This window comes from Brachyhypopomus gauderio, unplaced genomic scaffold, assembly GCF_052324685.1.
Source record: "Brachyhypopomus gauderio isolate BG-103 unplaced genomic scaffold, BGAUD_0.2 sc47, whole genome shotgun sequence".
Classification (NCBI taxonomy): Eukaryota; Metazoa; Chordata; class Actinopteri; order Gymnotiformes; family Hypopomidae; genus Brachyhypopomus; species Brachyhypopomus gauderio.
Window position 1 is genome coordinate 2,673,187 of NW_027506873.1, and position 20,863 is coordinate 2,694,049.

At 41.5% G+C, this 20,863-nt stretch overlaps 4 protein-coding genes across 6 annotated transcripts; 2 read left to right on the forward strand and 2 right to left on the reverse strand.

The window, feature by feature from the left end:
* Window positions 1-7: 7 nt before the first annotated feature.
* mrpl48 (mitochondrial ribosomal protein L48) lies at window positions 8-3,370 on the forward strand. Of its 2 annotated transcripts, none has more exons than XM_076986504.1 (8): window positions 8-71; window positions 1,618-1,670; window positions 1,745-1,776; window positions 1,892-1,974; window positions 2,238-2,407; window positions 2,514-2,616; window positions 2,914-3,003; window positions 3,199-3,370. In XM_076986504.1, the coding sequence occupies exons 1-8, from the start codon at window positions 45-47 to the stop codon at window positions 3,271-3,273; spliced, it is 633 nt and encodes a 210-aa protein (XP_076842619.1). In that variant the 5' UTR covers window positions 8-44; the 3' UTR covers window positions 3,274-3,370. The 2 variants fall into 2 exon arrangements, with proteins under 2 accessions (XP_076842619.1, XP_076842620.1); XM_076986505.1 differs by lacking the exon at window positions 8-71 and adding an exon at window positions 615-773.
* A 387-nt stretch (window positions 3,371-3,757) lies between these two features.
* Window positions 3,758-8,699, forward strand: dnajb13 (DnaJ heat shock protein family (Hsp40) member B13). The gene is made up of 8 exons (XM_076986551.1): window positions 3,758-3,931; window positions 4,178-4,281; window positions 4,507-4,668; window positions 4,772-4,929; window positions 5,017-5,130; window positions 5,254-5,367; window positions 5,461-5,537; window positions 5,776-8,699. The coding sequence occupies exons 1-8, from the start codon at window positions 3,864-3,866 to the stop codon at window positions 5,927-5,929; spliced, it is 951 nt and encodes a 316-aa protein (XP_076842666.1). The 5' UTR covers window positions 3,758-3,863; the 3' UTR covers window positions 5,930-8,699.
* Window positions 6,020-9,031, reverse strand: ucp2 (uncoupling protein 2). Its single transcript, XM_076986552.1, has 8 exons — window positions 8,810-9,031; window positions 8,534-8,685; window positions 7,815-8,036; window positions 7,188-7,407; window positions 6,895-7,092; window positions 6,710-6,811; window positions 6,439-6,619; window positions 6,020-6,348 (listed from the first exon to the last, which is right to left on the reverse strand). Exons 3-8 carry the CDS (start codon window positions 7,938-7,940, stop codon window positions 6,234-6,236), a joined length of 942 nt encoding a protein of 313 aa, XP_076842667.1. The 5' UTR covers window positions 7,941-8,036; window positions 8,534-8,685; window positions 8,810-9,031; the 3' UTR covers window positions 6,020-6,233.
* Window positions 9,032-13,278: 4,247 nt separating this feature from the next.
* Window positions 13,279-16,193, reverse strand: ucp3 (uncoupling protein 3). 2 transcript variants are annotated; one of them, XM_076986621.1, is made up of 8 exons: window positions 15,987-16,193; window positions 15,742-15,792; window positions 15,374-15,555; window positions 15,006-15,213; window positions 14,687-14,884; window positions 14,481-14,582; window positions 14,176-14,356; window positions 13,279-14,075 (listed from the first exon to the last, which is right to left on the reverse strand). In XM_076986621.1, exons 3-8 carry the CDS (start codon window positions 15,497-15,499, stop codon window positions 13,961-13,963), a joined length of 930 nt encoding a protein of 309 aa, XP_076842736.1. In that variant the 5' UTR covers window positions 15,500-15,555; window positions 15,742-15,792; window positions 15,987-16,193; the 3' UTR covers window positions 13,279-13,960. The 2 variants fall into 2 exon arrangements, with proteins under 2 accessions (XP_076842736.1, XP_076842735.1); XM_076986620.1 differs by having other exon boundaries at window positions 15,742-15,839; window positions 15,987-16,192.
* Between the last annotated feature and the right edge of the window lie 4,670 nt (window positions 16,194-20,863).

A 20,863-nucleotide genomic window follows, 5' to 3' on the forward strand; every position in this document is an offset into this window, starting at 1 on the left:
TCTCTTTAAAAGTGCCAGCGTCGTCAGGATGAAGCCCACGCGCTATGAATCTATCGAATAATGACCTAAATGTGAGTCATTTCCGTCACTGTCAGCATAACCTTTAACTAAACGCTTGGACTGGCAAGATGTTTTCGATTTAATGACACGCCATGTATTTTTAAATCTTAATTTAAATTAACTTTCGTATCTTGCTATATATGTTTATTTAGGATGTTACAATAAATGATTATTATTGAACTCTTGCGAGAGTATCTCTAAGACTGAATTGTACTAATGCATAAAGGTATTAAACAGAAACTAAAAATACTGCGAGACCACATTTGTAGAGTTTGTTAAAAGGCAGTAAATAAATGTAGACATTTTAACAGCACTTTTTAATCAAAATTCACCATCATCATCTAGTCCTATCTACATATGTATTGCTTTTGTATTTTGTGAATGTAAATATTGTATTAATGAATGTTATTATTTATTTTAGGGAAACCGCGAATTTCTATCAGTATCGTTATGTAAATTTACATAATTTTCGTTAATTGCATTACATTGGAGTTGTCTGGGGTCTATGCTAGACAAAATATCTAGGTTTCAGTCTTTATACCATAGGTGGCAGTATTGCGTTTTGGCTGTTGTGGTAGACGCCTGTTAAAATGGAAGAAAAATGCAACCTAGAGTTCTAGATTTTGCCTAAAGTTACATGTTCCCGATTCATCAACATTCATTCTTGGAATTGAATCCTGACGACTTAAACAATGAATGCTTTAACAAATAAGGTATGGCTTTTCCTGGTATTTTAGTCATTGCATTTACCCCCAAAGGTCATCTTTGAACTCACGTGCGAGGCAGCTAGTCAGCTAATTAGCTAGCTAGTAGCTACGTTTACATAGTGACAACGTGAGATTTGAGCTATACTGATGTAAAACCACAGGCTGTAATGTACATCATAGACTTAACGTCACTGTTGGCATTAATAGGCATAGCCCTTTGCTAATTTCACTAGTTATACATCTGACCTTTTGACTAACAACAAAACGTTGTGCTCTTGAATGAATGAATGTTCCACTTATATAGCGCCTTTCTAGATACTCAAGGTCGCTTTACAATTTTAACACAGGGACAACTCTTACACTACCATTCACACACCGGCGAGAAGCGGCAGCCAATTGCGCACTCTCTACCGGTATACACAGCCGGGTGAATGGGGTGCAGGAAGGGGAGAGAGGACAGACCCTAGTGACAGAGCACCATCCACCACTGGGCATACAAACACATTCATGCAGAGTCACTCAGACAACTGCTTTTATTGAACATGAAGACACACAGACACACTCAGTCTCTCACACTCAGTATTTTTGTCAGGGAATCAGGGAGGCCAATTTTACCTAATCTCCATGTCTTTGGACTGTGGGATGAAACCGGAAACCCACGCAGACACGGGGAGAACATGGAAACTCCACTCAGATAGGGACTTGAACCCAAGACCCCAGTGCTGAGAGGCAAACGTGCTAACCACCAAGCCACCGTGTTGCCCAACACTTGTGTTTGTACACCCCTAGCTAGCAGACTCCATTTGCTTATCTTGCTGCAAAATGTAACTTAGTTGCATTTTCCTTCCAGATTTTGCTCATCCAGAACTCCAGGGCATTGGTCCAGGCTGTATCGCTGATTCGGTGAGTGCGCTGTTTCCTCCGTTGATTAAATAGTTACTAATAGATTACTAACCATCGATTTTCTTTCATCACAGTGCTCCCATATTAAAGCAGTCAATGCCAATAGGTAAGCTGGATACTTTCATAAGTAAATTGTCTTTGGTTGCAAACTATTGCTTATATCGTGAATGACTTCTTGTCCTAATGACGATGTGCATTAACGTAAAATGTGTTGCTTGTAGGTTTGCTGCTGACCGAGAGGCAGTACAGATCTATGCCTACGCATGGAATCGGTCGATACAAATATCTTCTTCCAAAAGTGGTGGTGAGGCTTGGCGGCAGGGGCATTACATTTAATGCATCGGTCCATTTGTTAATAAAAATATTTGTCATAAATTCATACAATTAAATGGCAGTATTTTTGTTGACTCGGGAAGGTGTGCAGATATTATTATAATTATGACACTCCTATTTTAACTATTGTTATAATATTGTATTATAATATCTTTGTTGCAATGTAATGAAATACAGTATTCCAATATCTCCCCAATAAAGTGTTCCCTGCTGACAGTTTTAATATTTTTATAGCCACAGAGGAAGAAGGAAAAGATTAAAATGAAGGAGATCAGAGAAGCTACCGATACAGAGTATGGTGTCCTCAGTGTGTCAGTATCTGGCTATGACATGACGCTGGTGGAATGTTACTCCCAGTACATCCATAATCTCTGCAATCGCCTTGACATCCAAGTAGAGGAAAGGTCAGGGCTATTGAGAAGCCTGCACTGATCACTAGACACTGTGTGTGGTTCTTGTAAAAGTTTACCAAGACATAACTGCATGTCTTCTTTGCTGTCTTTTTTCAAGTTATGCAATGCCTACAAAGAGCACAGAGATCATGGTCATGCCAGAACAAGGTACCAAGATGTTTGTGGACGTCGTTCTCAAAACCCATGAGCGGGTTGTTCAGGTAAAGTCAAAACTGCATCCTTGAAATACTTCATTTTTAGGTAATATATTTTTTTTCTAAGGATTGCTGACCATGGTAAACTAACTAAGATGCTGTATTGTATTAAGCACCTGCTCCTTTCTTGACTGATTAACTTCACACTGGACTTATTTTCACATCTTTGTAAGTGTAAGCACCATGTTGAATTCATGGTAAAATTATGGATTGTATTTTGCCATTGATGGCATGCACATTTAGATGGGGAATGTTGGTTTTGGTTAGGACAACAGTTTGAATATTAATGTATGATATTTTCAGGTAAGCCAAATGAAGGCAACACTCACTTCCATTTTTATGGAGGTCCTTCTAAAAAACCAGCCGGAGGGAGTTCAGCTCTCCATAAAGCAGGTTAGCACAGCAGGCAATTTTTACTTCTGATGCGTCTGTATGCTTGATTGTGACCGAGCCTGTCACTCAGGAGGGTGTGTTTTGGATGCCATACCAGGGAGCTATCTCTTTGGTCTGTTGGGCAGAACATTTTTGCTACCTAGAATGTCATGCCTTAGCTGTTTTTAAATTATTTTCTTTGTGTTTGATTTTCAGCATACTGAAGCGGACTTCCAGGCCAGGTTTAAGGCAAGACCAGAAATGGAAGCGCTGCAAGCAAAAATCAATTAAAAAAAAGATATTTAAAATCTGAAAATGCGTGTGTTTTTCATTTTATGGTGTAATGAATTGTAGTGTGGCAATGTGTAGTAATAAATATATGAATGGACATAGTGAACTGTTTTTTTTTTTGTTTTGTTTTTCTTGCTTCAAAGACATATTACAGATATTAACTTACCACCTTGCAAGTTATATGTGTACTTCAAGTGTAGCTTGTGGTAGTTCTAACGGTTTTCCCCAAACAATTTTAGAGTTCAATTCATTACACACCTTTAACACCTGTTTTGTTTTTTTTAAGAATGAGCTGTATGCAGGTGCAGGGTGCTGCATGACCTGGATGCAATGTAATGACTTGAAAATGGTGTTTGCTTATACATACACATCTAACTACACTGCACTCTTCCTTGGCAGTTCTTTGCTTTTGCTGGAGCCATTCTCCCGAGTTTTGAGCGGGAACTACATTACCCAGTGATCTAAGCACTGCCGGCCTAGCAACCGTCCTCAGCAACAACCAACCGACCTAAACATCTTGTGCCTTTCAGTGTTTGGGCTGCGTTTAACATAACTACATTTTGCTAGTTCTCTAGCAATTTTGGTTGACAATGAGCAGAGACTATTATGCTACGTTGGAAATCAACAGAGATGCTTCTGATGCAGACATCAAAAAGTCGTAAGAGTGCTTTTTTTGTGATTACTGAGAGCACCAGCTGGCCAGGAACCCACACTTTCAGTAACATGACTAAAGTAAAGCTGTGGCTAACACAATGCGTTCAATAGTTCCATCCAAACAGCTGGCAATTAATGTTTTGTACTTCTTTGCTATTAGTAATTTAACACAGGAAGCCAAAATATTCGCTTTAAATCTGTTACATTGGCTACCATTTAATCTCTAATATCAGATTTGATTTAATGCCAGGTATCGTCGACTAGCGTTGAAGTATCATCCACACAACAACGGTCAAGCGGGTCCATATGATACATTCCGCGAACTTGCCGAAGCTTACGATGTCCTCAGTGATCGTGAGTGATTACAAATATAACATGGAGCTTCCGAATACATTTTCAATGATTGATCCAGTATAAAACACGTATTTTATTTATAGGCAGAACGTATGCTGTAAATGGAGCAGTTTGAGCTAGTGGACAAGGGCATGGGTAGTTGAAACATACTGACGTGTGTCGTACCGTTATTACTCGACATAAGTTTTGTAATAGTTGATCAGAAGTAATAGTGTAATATTGCAGCTCGGAAAAAGGCCACATACGACACATTTGGCGAGGAGGGCCTTAAAGGAGGAATCCCACCTGAAGCAGCAGCGCATGGAGCTTGGTCTACCACATACGTCTACCATGGAAACCCTGATAAAACATTCAGACAGTTTTTTGGGGGGGACAATCCTTTCGCCGGTAAGTCGTTTAAAAACAACGGAAGACTTATTTTGTCGTTGGGGTTCTCGTTGTTTAGGCTATAGGTGTTTGAGTCTACCTGGTGATTTATATGTCCCTTCAGATTTTTACACTGCATATGGCACTGATGCGAACGTTGGATTTGGAGGCCTTCGTGGACGAGGGGTTAAAACCCAGGATCCACCCATTGAACGTGATCTTCATTTAGCCTTAGAGGACCTTTTTTATGGGTCTACCAAGAAGATAAAAATATCCCGTCGTGTAAGTTTTGTACTGTAATAGACAATTAAACTGGAAACCAGTAAACTGCTATAGTTTTGCTGTGACTATAGCAGTATTTCTATTTAGGTGATTAATGAAGATGGACATACTTCCAGCATTAGAGACAAAATTTTAACCATCATTGTGAGACCAGGATGGAATGAGGGAATGCAGATCACATTTCCCAGAGAAGGAGACCAGGTGTGATTACAAGAAGTCTGCTTCATGCACTTGACTCTGTAGATCGTGATTCATCTTTGTTAAAGGTAGGATACATCTGCTACAGTCCATCTGCTAATGGTCACCTTAATATTTTTCCATCAGGGCCCAAACAACATCCCAGCAGACATCATTTTCATTGTTCGCCATAAACCACATCCTCGGTTTACTCGGCAAAATAATAATTTAATATACACTGCACATATCTCTCTTGAGCAGGTGAGATTTTTTGTATGATTTTAAAACAAATTTCAGCATTAGATTTAACATGACCATGTGTTGAGTGGATTTTGATTGCTTGTGCCCCCACAGGCACTGACTGGGTTTTCTGTGGAAGTGGAGACACTAGATGGCAGACTTCTCAACATCCCCATCAATGACATTGTACAGTGAGTTAGGCATTGAACTTACAGCTTTCTGCTTCTGTGTACACTAACTTTAGAATGAAGTGATGCTTTATAGCTATATTACATTTTTCTTCACCAAGTTAATACATAGCTACATATGTAAGACCCAGAAGGTTTTAGTGTTTGTATAACTAAATAGAACCAAAAACCATCCAAGTTCGTCCAAATTCTTGTTTTAGGACCTGAAAAGCCTTCTAAAAATTTATTTTCTTCCCTGTAGCCCCCAGTACACCAAAGTGGTGTCAGGGGAGGGAATGCCTTCACCAAGCAACCCTTCTACTAGAGGAGATCTGATCATCCAGTTTAACACTCACTACCCAGACAAACTTTCATCTGAGAAGAAACGGCTTCTGAAGCAAGCCCTCACCTTGTAGTCCACCCTGCACACCCTTTTGTTCTTGTACGTGTCATTTTACCAAAATCATCTTCCATAGTACAACTTCTATAAATTGTTTGGATACAGGTGCCTCAGAGAGATAAAAGTTTATTACATTTTAAAAAGGTCTAAACAAGAATTTAAAAAATGAGCAAGACCAGCTTTCTAATCCCCGGGATATACTTGAATGAAAGAAACCCCCCAGATGGTAACAAAGGTTTGGTTTTTATAAAGTTTAAGTAGATAGGGACAAACACACAAAACAAAAACCAGCACCAGCACCCTGACAGCAGTAGCCAGGCCTAGAGGGGAGTAGCCCGGTTATGGCGGGCTGCCATCATGGCTCGTTTCAGCTGCTCATATGTGACGAACATCACCACATTCCAGGAGCCCAGCCTCAGGAACGAAGGCATGAATCTGTAAGAGGTTAAGAGACAAAGGTGAGCACTGCATGGAGCTCAACAATGAGCAAAAACGTGGAGGGAATGAGAAAGAAAAGCATTTTACCCTTTATAGAAAGCCATAGGCCCCTCTTTGGTCAACATGGCCACAGCACAGTTCAGGGCACTGCTGTACTGACCATGGGCAGAGTTCATATATCTTGTTTTCACAACATCAACTGGAGAAGCGATGACTGTGGTGCAGAAACCAGCACCAAAAGCAGATGTGAAGTGGCATGGAAGATCATCTGTGAGGAAAAAAGAAAACCCACACTCAAGATCCCTGCTAGTAGGAGTTTTATACCATGCAGCTGTTGTGTTAAGCAACCTCATCTCACCAGTCATGGGTGTAGATCGCAGAAGAGCATCCTTAATGAGGTCATAGGTCACCAGCTCAGTACAATTCACAATGGCATTGCGTGTGATGTTTGGGCCAGTTCCTGATAAGATCAAGAACACTTTAGATCAAGGCTGCTCAGTTGTTTACCTTGTGCCAAATGTGCCATTTCAAGCCCAGACTCACCTCTCCACAAACCACGGAATCCCTCTTCTTTAGCAATGGTCCGATATGCGTCCATGGTGCCATGGTACCGTTTGTTAGTGGCACAAGCGCCAACTTGCGCCTGAAAGCGAACCTTCACCACATCTGTAGGTTGGGCCACAGCGACCGCCATCGCCCCGGTGGTACAGCCTGCCAGCAGACGACTACCGATCCCCACATCTGGAGAAGGGACCATTCATAATGTCAAGTTCAAACCCAATCACCACGTCATGGGCCCCCGAGCACAAAAGTGGCGAGAAGGGGCCCGAACTTACGATCTGAGCCTTTGGTGTAGAACTGCTTGACCGAGTCGTAGAGGCCGATGCGGACAGAGGCGAAGCTCATCTGCCGCTGTAGCCCGGCAACCAGCCCGTTGTACAGACTGCGCGGCCCCTCCGTGCGCACCATGGTGGTGATGGTGCCGAAGACGCCCCGGTACTTTAGAGGCTGAACACGACTCGCTTTCTCAGCGCCGCTGCTGCTCTCCCCTTGGATCTGTACAGAACAAAATGGGCATGGAGAGACTTTACAGAAACCGGGAAGGGCGAGAGGGAAGGAGGGGCCACGGCCTCCAGCCACAGGGCGTCCATGGTGTAGCGCTCCGGGAAGTGCGGGGTCTTAGGACTTAAGCATCGTCTCCTGGATCAGCTTGTACGACTATTGCAAGGAAGGGAATTGGAAGATTGAAGAAAAACAATGGGGAAAGCTGGCATCAGTGAGAGACAAAGTACTTGGGGATTAAAGTCAGATATTCTGGTATGAAACGCTGGACTTCCTGTTGGGGTAGAGGGTACCCCAATCCAGAACCCCCAACTTAAGACATTACTATTTCTTCCATTTGCTGCAGAGAGAAGCTGGTCATCTAGTGAAAAAGGATTCAGTGAACTTCGGTAGAGCCGTACCTGAAGCCTGACTTTGGCCGTGTCCAAAGGAAAGGTGACCAGGTCAGCAATACAGGCTGCAGTTCCAGCACCAACAAACTTCACCGCTGCAGTCGGAGGCACGTCGGCAGGTCTAAAGCCAACCATTTTTTCAGCTTCACAAATTGAATAGAATGTGTAGCTGGAGAAGGATGTCTTGAAGTCCAGAGGAGTGAAAACAAGATATGTGAACTCTACCCAGATCTAGGAGAATGGTGGAGAAAGATGGGGACAGGGACAAAGAAAGTGATTAAGTGTGCATGAAAAAAATAATCACATTAGCATTATTTTCAAACATTGCATAAGTTAACACATAAAAATGAGGGAATATATGCATCCTTATTCAAGTTAGGTTTCTCTGCGAGATTCTATATAAATGCTAGGAACATCTTGTCCCCTGCTAATGGAAACAAGGGGTGGAGGTGGTGGTGTAAACACCACAAATTTGAGGAAATGTTGTTGCACTCTGATTGGTGCGTCGACCTGTTGCTATGCATATGGGGATCAACTAAACAGGAACAAAGAAGTGCTGTCGTCAACGGCGAGGGGGGTTGGGGTTACACGGGACAAAAGACCCATAATAGATGTATTATCGGTAAGTAAAAGAACGAAACTAAAAGGGAACAGCTGTGGTTATATTGGTGTTAAACTATTAGCGACAAAATGTGACTTATTTCCGGTGGCGGTGAAGAGATACCTACCTTCACTCAAGAAACCCAGGGCAGCGAAGATTTAAAAAAGTCAAGATTCTCTAAAAGTATCTCTCTCGTTGAAATTACTTTCAACTATAATTTCGTTGCCTTGTTCTTCCATAGAAACACGTTCAGAAAACAGATAATTTAAAAACATACTCCTGAAAGAGAACAACAGACATTGTATACATTAACTCGACGACGTCCTTGCCATATTCGAGAACTTTATAAAACTTTGTATGTGAAATTTAGTCTAGCGAATACATCTCCTAAATAAATACTTACCGTGAACGGAAGAAAAAAGAAATGTGGAAAGAAAAAATGTATCGGCTTTTTTTCAGAAGACAAATAACCGGCAGAGTCGACGTAGCTGTGTGCTTCTTGCCTACACAAACACTGTCGTGTGATGCCTGGCGGAAGCAGCTGGTTTTATACCTCTCCGTGTTACGTCACGTTCCGCACCCGCAGACTTATGCTGTGCAACGTGTTACAGCCATTTTGGTGGTTGGTCGCTTACCTACTGTAAATAGTTTTTTTAACATAATGTTATAATTTGTACAGATCCAGGCACATGTCTAAGATTAAACACTATCAAATTAAACACTACATAGGGAGTTTTTTCTTGCCACTGTCGCGGCTTGCTCATTATGGATCTGGACCCATACGATTGTAAAGCTGCTTTGTGACAACATGTGTTGTGAAAAGCGCTATATAAATAAATTTGACTTTGACTATAAATTGTTAGCGTTTGACTTAAAGTTGAATAATGGGCGAAAACTACCCAGCAGGCATTTCAACGTTGAATCGACGTTGAATCAACGTCGAAAGTGATGGTTGAATCAACGTTGGATTTTGTGTCGATTTTGAAAGGTGAATCAACGTTGATATGCCAACGTCGTTTCAACGTCATACATTCAACCTTGAATAAACCATAAAATTCACGTTTATGATGCTCAAAATTGCATGGGAGAGAGGATAAAAACAACTGTATGCCATAATGAAAAAAGAACAATTTTATTTTTTTTTAGTCTTTCATTTTACTCGGAGTACCACCACACAATCTCAGTCATGGCCTCAAGTCTGGGACTCGAACCCAGGACCCTCCGGTCTCAAGACCAGTTCCCTAACCGCCAGGCCACGACTACTCTGCAATTTGTCGTTGCGAAGTTTTGTTTCTGCCTCAAAACATTTAAAACTGTTTAATTGCCTGATGTTGTCTTCCTGGTTAATACCTGCCTGTTTTTGACGACGTTTTTGGACGAATTAATTAAAAAAAATTATATTATTATTATTATTATTATTACTACTACTACTACTACTACTAATAATAATTAATACCTCTTTCAAAACCCTCAGCCAATGCCAAAGTGTTGTTTGTACTTTTTTATTGTATGTGTTTTTTTAACTTGAAATGGTAATACAAAGGCAGGTTGAAGATATTACGTTGATTCACCGTTAATAGTTCAACGTTTGCGCAACCATTTAACATTAAACGTTGATTCACCGTTAATAGTTCAACGTTTGCGCAACCAATTAACATTAAACGTTGATTCACCGTTAATAGTTCAACGTTTGCGCAACCATTTAACATTAAACGTTGATTCAACGTTGTTTCAACGTTGAAACAACAACAGACAGTATTTCAACTATATTTCAACCACATTTCAACGTTGAAGGTCGGTCGTGTGCCAGCTGGGTAGGGTGACCAAACGTCCGTATTTCACGTCCTGTCCCGGGTTTTTTTAAGTGAGGAAATGTCCTGGTTTTTAAATTACCTTCATTGGACTATCATTTGTTATTTGAGTTTTTGTTGTTGACTTTTACTGAAAAGCATTTTTAATAATCTAACTGTAAATATCATGTTATTGTAGGATTACGTGGGCCTATGTTAAGTGAGTGCATGCCACAGTAGGTATATGGGCAGCACCCACTCCCTCCACGGTGTCCTGGTTTTTCAAAATGAAATTACGGTCACCTTAGCGAAAACAATCAGCAAAACATCTGACACATCGCATTTTCAGATGTGTTAGAAGTACATGTTTTTAACATGTACACGTCCTCAGGTTCTTCCTGCGGTCTTTTGGTCAAATATAATATGCTGTGTTTTTTAAGCCCCCACTATTCAGTGGCCTAAGTTGTGAAGGACCAAAATCTGCCGTGTGGTTCCATGCCAGTATCAAATAAGCACGTGATAGTTCATCAAAATTCTGTTTATGTATAAAGCCCTGATATTTGACGAGCTTCACAAACAGAAAAAACGTTACAAATAACGCATTAAACTATGAACTGCTGAGTCACGATGAGAAGTTTGGCGAGGGGCACACGTGTGAGTGATCACAGAAAGAGTTCCATCTGCTCTACACGTGTCTCGTTAAATGGACACAAAATGGTGGGTGGGTATTCATTCATTAATACAGGCTCCAGAACACTGCCTTTGATCTAGATTTTTAAAAAGCAACAGTTTAATTACTGCTAAGCCTTTTCGATTGAGCATAGTATAATGAATTATTTGTTTAATTTTTACTCTTAATTCAAATGTAGCCCTGTTTTGTTTTGATGTAGCCAAACACCAAAGAGTCAATATTTAATCTGTTGAATTGAATTTTAAATAACATTAAAATATAAATTGGACTGTCCCAGATGCCGATCCTGTATAGTGGTAGTAGTTGAATGCACTATATTTCAGTCTGTTCAGTGTGTGTGTGTATATATATATTATACACACGCGCACACACACACACACACACACAACAAGGTACTGGAAACATTCCTCAGAGAGTCTGGTCCATATTGACATGATAACATCACGCAGTTGCTGCAGATTTGTCAGCTGCACATCCAAAATGTGCTCTATTGGATTGAGATCTGGTGACTGTGGAGGTCATTTGAGTACAATGAACTCATTGGCATGTTCAAGAAGCCAGTCTGAGATGATTCACGCTTTATGACATGGTGCGTTATCCTGCTGGAAGTAGCCATCAGAAGATGGGTACACTGTGGTCATAAAGGGATTGACATGGTCAGCAACAATACTCAGGAAGACTGTGACGTTGACATGATGCTCAATTGGTACTAATGGACCCAAAGTGTGCCAGGAAAATATCCCCCACACCATTGCACCACCACCACCAGTCTGAACTGTTTATACAAGGCAGGACAGATCCATGCTTTCATGTTGTTGATGCCAAATTCTGACCCTACCATTGGAATGTTGCATCAGAAATCGAGACTCATCAGATCAAGCAGTCCAATTTTCAATTATCCAATTTTGGTGAACCTGTGTGAATTGTAGCCTCAGTTTCCTGTTCTTAGCTGACAGGAGTGGAACCCGTTGTGGTCTTTTGCTACTGAAGCCCATCCGCCTCAAGTTTCGACGTGTTGTGCGTTCAAAGATGCTCTTCTGCATGCATCGGTTGTTATTCGAGTTACTGTTGCCATTCTATCAGCTCGAACCAGTCTGGCCATTCTCCTCTGACCTCTGGTATCAACAAGGCACAGAACTGCCGCTCACTGGATATTTTCTCTTTTTCGGACCATTCTCTATAAACCCTAGAAATGATTGTGCATGAAAATCCCAGTAGATCAGCAGTTTCTGAAAAACCATGCCACGTTCAAAGTCACTTAAATCATCTTTCTTTTCCATTCTGTTGCTCAGTTTGAACTGCAGCAGATCGTCTTGGCCATGTCTACATGCCTAAATGCACTAGAGGTCTGCACTCCCGCGGTGATCCCGCGGGACCCGTCAGAATATCTTGCGGCGCGGGACAGAATTTAATTGTTATTGGCGGAAGTGGGAGTTTGATTAGTCCAGGCGATACGGGAGCGGGACCGCATATACATTTAGAAAAATCCCGCAAATTGATAAATAGTCTAGAAAATTATAATAATAACAACGCAATGATTTCCATGCATAAGGAACAGGACGAAAACAACAAATCATTCAGTAAGTAAGCAATAAACTAATTCAAAATATTGGCTAAGCAACTGATCACGTGAACATGAAGTGTGCGTCATTTTGTCATTTTGATACAGAAATGGCAGAAACTGTAGACGGTCAACCAGTTTCAGCTGTGGAAAATTCAATTAAAACAGGTGAATACACCACAATTAAGCCAACTACAGGAAAGTCTGATGTATGGAAGTCATATTCCATTGTAATTAATGGAGATGGAAATCGTCTACCATTTGCTTGTTGTGATAGATGTCAGAAAGTATTGGTGTACGTCACCTGACGGCATGTGTTTGGACCACTGGTTTGGACTGTGGTAAGAAATGGGACAGTGCGATCCATCGCTATATTGCTGTTTTAAAAAATACATAAGAAAATTTCAAGTACTAAATTTAATTAATTCAATTCATATTAGGATTGCGGGCGGGGGTGACAGAACTGTGTATGTGGCGGGCGGGTGCGAGATTAAAACAAGCGATTTTCGGGCCGGTGCGGGCGGGAGCGGGACTAAAACATGCAGGTGCGGGCGGGAGCGGGATTAAAACAAACGATTTTTTGGCGGGCGGGAGCGGGCAGGAGCGGGACTAAAACATGCAGGTGCGGCCGGGAGCAGGATTAAAACAAACGATTTTTTGGCGGGAGCGGGCGGGAGCGAGATTTAAAAAGCAGTCCCGCGCAGACTGAGACTGAGTTGCTGTCATGTGATTGGCTGATTCGACATTTGTGTTAATGAGCAGTTGGACAAGTGTACCTAATAAAGTGTCTGGTGAGTGTATATATACGTGTATGCAATATGTATAGAATGCAGTGTATATAGTACAATTTATTATTTTATTGACAAAAATGAAAATCATATAAAACATTAAATAATATCAGTAAAAATAATCATTTGGCATACAGGAAACACATGTGCGTATGTTTTATACCATTCATCCAGCTTTCATAAGTTCATATCACTGTAAACTTTATAGCACTAACATTCTGTAAACATTATTTAACCATTTGTTGTCTGGAAAACTAGGCAAACAAATGCGAACAATAAAAATAATGAGATCGACAGAGAAGAAAAATATATACACACTCTAATGGGAAAAATATTTGTATGGTTTTTTGCCTTGTTTGGAAAGTGTCCTTCATTCTCAGTAGTACCTGCATGCACAGTCACTCCTAATTACTTCTGCACTTTAGTGCAGAGAGTGCAAAATCCCACAAATGTCTGGCAACCCATCCTCTTGTAGTGGTAATCATGACCTTTGACCTTCAAAGTCGGTCACTGAATTCTCCACGTTCTTCAATGTTCCATTACATTTTAGTTAATTTCAAAACAAAGATTTAATCCCAAAGTGGAAGTGGTCTTCTCAAACACTACAACACAACAGTCTTGTCCTTTTTGGGTTAATAGTAATTGGATTCACAAGGCATAATAAAAAACAGGTGGATTGTTTTTCATGTCTACCTTTGCCACACCTTCTTCCCAATGTCACCACTCAAAAAGGTGATTCCCATGACTTTTGCACTTTTGTCATGGCTCTCTTGATTTGTTCATAGGACACAAACATCACAATGTTCCAGGATCCCAGCCGTAGGAATGATGGCACGAACCTGGATGTGTGTGAAGAAGCATGCAGCATTGTTTATTGGTTAGTTATGGCTTTTGAGTGCATGGGTTATTATGGAGGGAACTGCACTGGGTTTTGCTTACCCCTTGTAGAAAGCTGTAGGCCCTTCCTGGGTCAACATGGTCATGGCACAGTTGATGGCGCTGTTGTACTGGGCTGGGGAGGAGTTCATGAAGCGGGTCTTCACCACGTCCACTGGAGAGGCCACCACGGTGGTGCAGAAACCAGCTCCGAACGCAGCCGTGAAGTGACATGGCAGGTTATCTAAGGATGATCGGGAATGTGTAAACACCACAAAGTCAGGCCATCAGACAAAAAACCCCAGATGGAATCAGAATATACCACATTGGGCCGAGTGCTTGATACATCTGAAGTCGATGGCACCTACCTGTCATAAGGTCATATTTTAGTATGAGCTCCTTGAGGATGTCATAGGTAACCAGCTCAGCACAGTTCACAATAGCGTTTCGAGTGATGTTTGGCATGCAGCCTGAAACAACACAGAGAGACGTTTGTTTTTCCCCACCGCCCCATTTCTGAATAGCCTTCTACTGCAGTGGCAGGCAGAGGTAAACATTAAACAGTGGAACCCACCTTTCCACAACCCCTTGATGCCTTCGTCACGAGCGATGGTGCGGTAAGCGTCCATGGTGCCATTGTAGCGCTTCCCTCCTTCAGCTGCACGGACTTGGGCCTGGAAACGCACCTTCACAACATCTGTAGGCTGTGCGAATGCCACTGCCATCGCCCCAGTAGTAGAGCCAGCCAGCAACCGGCTCCCGATGCTTGCATCTGGAGGTAAATGTAAGAGAATGTGCTGAATGGTCTCGCCTTGTTATGCGACTCTTAAAAGTCGAAATGCCATGAAATCCTCTGTGGTGTGTTTAGTTTTAACGGAGGACAACGCACTCACTCTCAGAGCCCCGCGTGTAGAACTGCTTCATGGAGTCGTAGAGGCCGATGCGGACCGAGGCGAAGCTCATCTGCCGCTGTAGCCCGGCAACCAGCCCGTTGTACAGACTGCGCGGCCCCTCCGTGCGCACCATGGTGGCGATGGTGCCGAAGACGCCCCGGTACTTTAACCCCTCCACCCCTTTCGTCGGTTTGGACTCTCCCTGGATCTGAGACACACGGAAATATATGCTGAGGTCCTAAAGGAGGAAGCCTACCGAGACAGGTTTGACTAGTGCGTGTTCTGATTAATTAATTAGTCATTTCTGTTTTTGTTTTATTATTCCCTCATTTGTGTCATTTGTGTAAAGAATACATGCTGGTTTGTACCTGAAGCCTCACTTTTGCTGTATCTAGGGGAAAGGTGACCAAGTCAGCGATACACGCTGCTGTCCCAGCACCGAAACATTTCACAGCAGCTGTGGGGGTCAAATCTTTTGGTTTGATTCCAACCATCTCTGTTGTCACTGAATAGGAGTTTCTGAGACAGTTAATCTTGCAAAACTGGTTACCTGTGGTGGGAAGAAAGAGAAAAGGATTGCATTATTATATGTCTAGTCAAAAACACGAGAAGGTGTTTTTACTGTTGGTTTGGATGTGTTTAGGTCATGACATAACCTTATGTCATGCTGATCAGGCAACCTGTAGGCCACGTCTATAGCACTGTGAGCTACAAAAGAATGGATGTGAATGAATACCTCAGGTTTCTTCCACAGGGATTCTCCTCAGACGTTTTACAGTTTCAGTGTCTTCAGCCATAAAAATGTGTGGAGAGATAATCCAATGTAACATAACACTGTAAGCGATTAAACGAGAATGACAAACAAACAAGCACATTAATGTATAACAGATACGTTCGAATGTAAATCAGTAAACCAGCAAACAAATAAACAAACAGACAACTAACTAATTTACAAAAATAATCGAAGGCAAATAAATTTACCTTATTATAATATATTTTTTATATTTAATTCTGACGGGAAATATTAAAGAAAGTCATTGGTTTAGCTTCCCGCGGTAGATATTCCAAAGTCGCTGTCTGAAGTTAGACGCTTGTGTTCTTAGCCACATGACAGCTCCTCCAATTTATACCAGCCGGTCAAGTTGTGCGTTCCTAAGATCATGTATTATTCTAAGTTTAACTCGACTGTTTACGGCGAGAGAACTGACGTCGCATGACTGGGTGTTTACGAGCGTGCAAGAAGGTAAACAGCCTAAACTAGTTGGATTTAAATTAACGTTCTTTTGACGCTTTTGTTGCAATTGATTCTCTAAATTGGTAGGCGTTTTCATTTTTCGAATTATAATGAGAAGGCAACAGCGTCTCAGATGAAAATATTTAGAAACGTGGAATAGCGCAATAGCGTGATTTGCAGTCGAATTTACAGGACCATTAGCTAAAATACTTTGAAAATTGTTCTGATACTGGAAATCGCGAATAATTGTTGTCCTGAATTATTTTGCACTTAGCAAGCCGAAAAATATACGTTGTGAACATTAGTGGTGTACAATCATTGCGCCACCTTTTCACTACTTTTGACATCTGGGGATTGCTAGAGGGCTGCATTTCGTACCAAAGACATGCGTATTTGCAAAAGCCCGTTTTCTCACCCTGTCAAAAAAATGGGCTCGTCCCGTAGGCGTAAATACCCGCCCGCTGGCGCAGATCACAGTCATTCTCACAGACAACCGGTGAGAATCACAGAGAACGTTAAATAGTCTCGATTTTTGTCTACATTCCAATTGCACTGTGAATTATTTTTACTCTCTCTTAAAATTAATCAGTTTTAGGTGATTTATCCATATACTGTGAACCGTATACCATATACTGTGTACGTTAACGTTCCCACTGTGTCTGAGAATGTCTGACTCACAGGAAAACATATGCAGCAAGAGCCACCCCCCCCCCCCCAACCACTTGTGATTTTCCTAGAATTCGTGATGTTGAGTAATCACTCACTCCCATATCCATAGATGGCGGGGTTGTGGGTGTGCGTTCATGGTAGCCAATCCATAGGTGGCGGGGTTGTGGGTGTGCATGCGTCTGCATGCAATCAGACAAAGTCCCCTGCAGCTCAGATCCATGTGATTCAACAGCCTGCTGCCAGCCAGAGAAAGAGGCCCAATGACCATTAGCATCTGAACTTTCTGTTGGGTGTCCTGCCAACAACCTGCGTGTGCCAGAGAATGTCCCTTCACTACAAGACACCTCAGATGCTAATTACAGGGTTCCAAATGCCGGTTGCACTCAGTCTGGTTGTTTTCAAGGAAGTGGTGGTGGTTTGCACGACAGGCTGAAAGGTACACAAGGGGAAAGGTACAACCCTGCGGGAACAGTGACATCACAGAACACGTGATAACTGTGTTAGAGGATGACAAACCTTTAAATGTACAAAGAATGCCATACAGTAAAGAAGCACATTAAATATGTAAAGTAGATTAATATTGTTTTAAATAGGTTATTGGGTTTTTTTTTTACATTTCTTTAAAACCCAGAAGATAGTATTTTATGTGTTGTCTGTATGGTTTGTTTAAACTTTAGCAGCTTTATATGGTCAACTTTCGTTACCAGCTATAAAGTTAAGCACAAAGAAAAAGGCTGTCGTGTCTGTAGTGACCTTTTAGTTCTGAATATGAATAGAAGCACAAATGAGTCTTATGTAACTGGGCCATAGTTTGATAAGAGATATTTTTAGCATTAAGCTTTTAGGTGGTGTGTGTGTGTGTGTGTGTGTGTGTGTGTGTGTGTGTGTGTGTGTGTGTGTGTGTGTGTGTGTGTGTGTGTGTGTGTGTGTGTGCATGCGCAATTGATTGATGTTTTAAGTGTGTGTGTGTGTGTGTGTGTGTGTGTGTGTGTGTGTGTGTGTGTGTGTGTGTGTGTGTGTGCACATGCCCAGGTTTGAGACTGACCTGTACAATGATCAACAATTGATCTGCAGGTCACTGAGATACTTCTTAGCTCTTTAGATCAATCCATTTGGCAACTGTGCCAGCGTCTTAGAATTACAGACTTTAAAAAACAAACAAAAAATTACCATGGGATCGCATCCTCTTTCTGCACCTGGGATGCCATTAATATAAAATAGATAAAATTGGATTGGATTGCAATGTTTTTTCTAATTAGGTGGAACCAAAGACATCCCAGGAGAAGAAAAGCAGGAGATTTCACGTTCTTCTATATTTTAAGTTTAAGAATTCAACTACACTCGAAAAGCTACTTATAAGAAAGGAACTGCAAACTAGCTAAAGGCTGCTACAGCTGACAAGGTGGCTGCAGCCAGTTAGAACTGGTTTGATACATTCTGTGATTTGGTACATTCTGTGACCTTACAGTGAGATAAACAACATGCAGACTCCACCAGGGCCCTCCCCTCTCTAACTGAAACTGGATCCAGGTATGCAGACACTTTCCTTTGCATCTGACATGAGCTCCATAAATATACATATTTCATAAATAATTAATTGAACTTATAGCACTAATATGTTTTAAAGCTCAAAGTGTGAGGGCAGGTTGTACATCGAGAATGAAATGTACCAAAGTCAGAAAAAACATTTTCCGTAACTAGATCTGGTTTATTGAAATTATTAGGGTTGTGAGAAAAATATAAATGTTTGTTTGTTCTTCCCAATAACAAATAACATGTTTAAACCCAAAGCCAAATAAGAGCACTCCGTGTCCAGGATAGTTTTATAATGTGTTTGTTACGGTGATGATAAGAATGCGGTTATTTTCTCTGACAAATTTATCCAAATAAATTATTCTTCTGTTGTGCATAAAGCATACACTTGTAATTCTATTTTATGCAACATTCAAAAAAGTTACATATGTTGTTAAAGATTGAACATGTTCTAATCTAACTATTTGAAAACCCCACGCGCGTATTTAGAAGGCGCACAGGGTTCATGACTAAATAAGCCTACGCGCAACCCTGATCGTGTTTCCATTTCTTGGGCGACATTCCCAGGTCATCGCTTTCCATTCAAGAGGTGAATCCTGGGAATCCTCTCTGGCTCTTCGTATGACCAGTGTCGTTGGGCATGACGCAAAACCTTTACTCTGCTTTTGCAGTAAAGTCGGTTCGAACGACAAGAGTTACGTCAGATTCAACAAACGTTCATAAAATCACCAAATTTAGGTAAAGCCGCACGTAAACGAGAGCGCCTTCGTAAGAACTGTAATCAACATATTTTGTCGTTTAGTGGCAAAAAAGGGCAAAATCCTACTTCCGGAGATCCGTTAAAGATCAGTAGAGGAATTAAGTGGAATTGCTCGTCATTAGGCTCGTTGCTTTCCTCGTGATATCCGGGTCCCGTATGGCTTTCCTGCCAGCGCTTTGTTAGCAGAAGGCTCTTCATGACGTTCCTGTCAGGTTCCCGAGTGCAAGGCGGTGATTCCCATTTACAGAGTGCCCTTGTATGTTCAGACGAAAATAGGGGGACAGCTGGTGGTGGGTTTTGAGGTACCATAAACTTTGCCCCAGTTATTCTTACTAAAGGCATTGCCTATCAGTCTTAATGCATTTGGTATGACAATAGCATAACACCATATAAACTACATCATCGCATTACAAAAGTGAAATAACACAATAACAAAACACAGTTGTGAGTTGAGTTGACGTGACTACTTAAGTTTTGGTTAAGTCGTCCTGCAGAATGCTGTGGATTCAGTCCTGTTTAGTTTCCAACAGTACACTCTCTTTGGACTGAGAAGCTGAGGAAGTGGCACAGAAGCCACTGTGAACTAGTGATCAAGGATCTCGGTAGGTAACTGGGTAATGGACTCCATCAGAACTGCAGATGTTCAGCTATCACATCAAGAAACTACACCACCCGAGTGTCCCGCGTGCCCGATTGGACCTCCCCCGTCCTGCATAATGATCACCAGAGAATGTCACTTGCAAAGCACCATTGGCCTTTGTTTACTGTGACCAGTAATCTTTGATTGTAGCTGGTTTCATGTACAGTAACATTTTTATTCATTTGATCAGAATCTGTTGGTACACTGCACAAAGTTGAGATACAATAAAAAATACATTCAAGGATGAAATTTGTATCATTTTAATATGCAGAATGGTTTGCACTCTAAATGCACTGCATTTCCCGATTGGCTCTAAAAACAAGCAAATAATTAGAACTGCTTTCACTAAATATTTTATTACAAAATAGCTCTGTGTGCAACTGTTTTGTACATTACAAACAAAGAACAAAGAACTACAAAAAGCACATTTTGAGAATGCTCAGATTAGCAAGGAGAACTAAATATGCGTCTCAGTACTGTAAGTTCAGGTTTGCTAACATCATTTTTGCTCTGCAATTGGACCTCATCTGCTGTCTACAGGGATTTTATCTTCTGTCATGCCCCCTTATTCCAAACAGGACTCCCCAGTAAACTTGGCATTCCAATCTACTGTGGAAAGGAACAGAGACGATGTCTGCTAGCTAAATTTTTTCGTCGTGGCCCGGCAGGCAGACTTGCGGTTTTATGATTCATTGTCTTAGCACAGCAGAACCGTTTCTAGTACTGGAAGGCAGAGTTGCCAAGTTTGGAATTGGAGGGAGGAGCCAACAATGAAAGCAACTGAGGGAGAGAGGTACTCTAGTGAGGAAGAATGGAAAATGTAGCTGCTCTTCACAAGAAGTTGTCTGGGAGGTGTGGTTGGGAGTGGGAGATAAATTTGTTATTTTTCCTGTGATCAGGAGGGGGAGGACTGATTTAAATTATTTTCAACAACAATTTGCCCTGAGGATTTGCCCAAAAGGCTGAGCAATGAGTCAGCAAATAGTTCACTGTTGTTCTTGATGCTGTTCTCTACAGTTCCT

Coding starts and splice junctions, on each gene's coding strand:
- mrpl48 (XM_076986504.1), top strand. CDS start 45: ATGAATCTATCGAATAATGACCTAAAT. Junction 72..1,617: donor TATCGAATAATGACCTAAAT/GTGAGTCATTTC, acceptor TTTTCCTTCCAG/ATTTTGCTCATCCAGAACTC. Junction 2,408..2,513: donor GACATCCAAGTAGAGGAAAG/GTCAGGGCTATT, acceptor TCTTTTTTCAAG/TTATGCAATGCCTACAAAGA.
- dnajb13 (XM_076986551.1), top strand. CDS start 3,864: ATGAGCAGAGACTATTATGCTACGTTGGAAATCAACAGAGATGCTTCT. Junction 5,131..5,253: donor TTCCCAGAGAAGGAGACCAG/GTGTGATTACAA, acceptor TTTTTCCATCAG/GGCCCAAACAACATCCCAGC. Junction 5,368..5,460: donor CACATATCTCTCTTGAGCAG/GTGAGATTTTTT, acceptor GTGCCCCCACAG/GCACTGACTGGGTTTTCTGT.
- ucp2 (XM_076986552.1), bottom strand. CDS start 7,940: ATGGTTGGCTTTAGACCTGCCGACGTGCCTCCGACTGCAGCGGTGAAG. Junction 7,093..7,187: donor CTACACCAAAGGCTCAGATC/GTAAGTTCGGGC, acceptor TCCCTTCTCCAG/ATGTGGGGATCGGTAGTCGT. Junction 6,812..6,894: donor ATTCCGTGGTTTGTGGAGAG/GTGAGTCTGGGC, acceptor TGATCTTATCAG/GAACTGGCCCAAACATCACA.
- ucp3 (XM_076986621.1), bottom strand. CDS start 15,499: ATGGTTGGAATCAAACCAAAAGATTTGACCCCCACAGCTGCTGTGAAA. Junction 15,214..15,373: donor CAGCAAAAGTGAGGCTTCAG/GTACAAACCAGC, acceptor CGTGTGTCTCAG/ATCCAGGGAGAGTCCAAACC. Junction 14,885..15,005: donor CTACACGCGGGGCTCTGAGA/GTGAGTGCGTTG, acceptor ATTTACCTCCAG/ATGCAAGCATCGGGAGCCGG.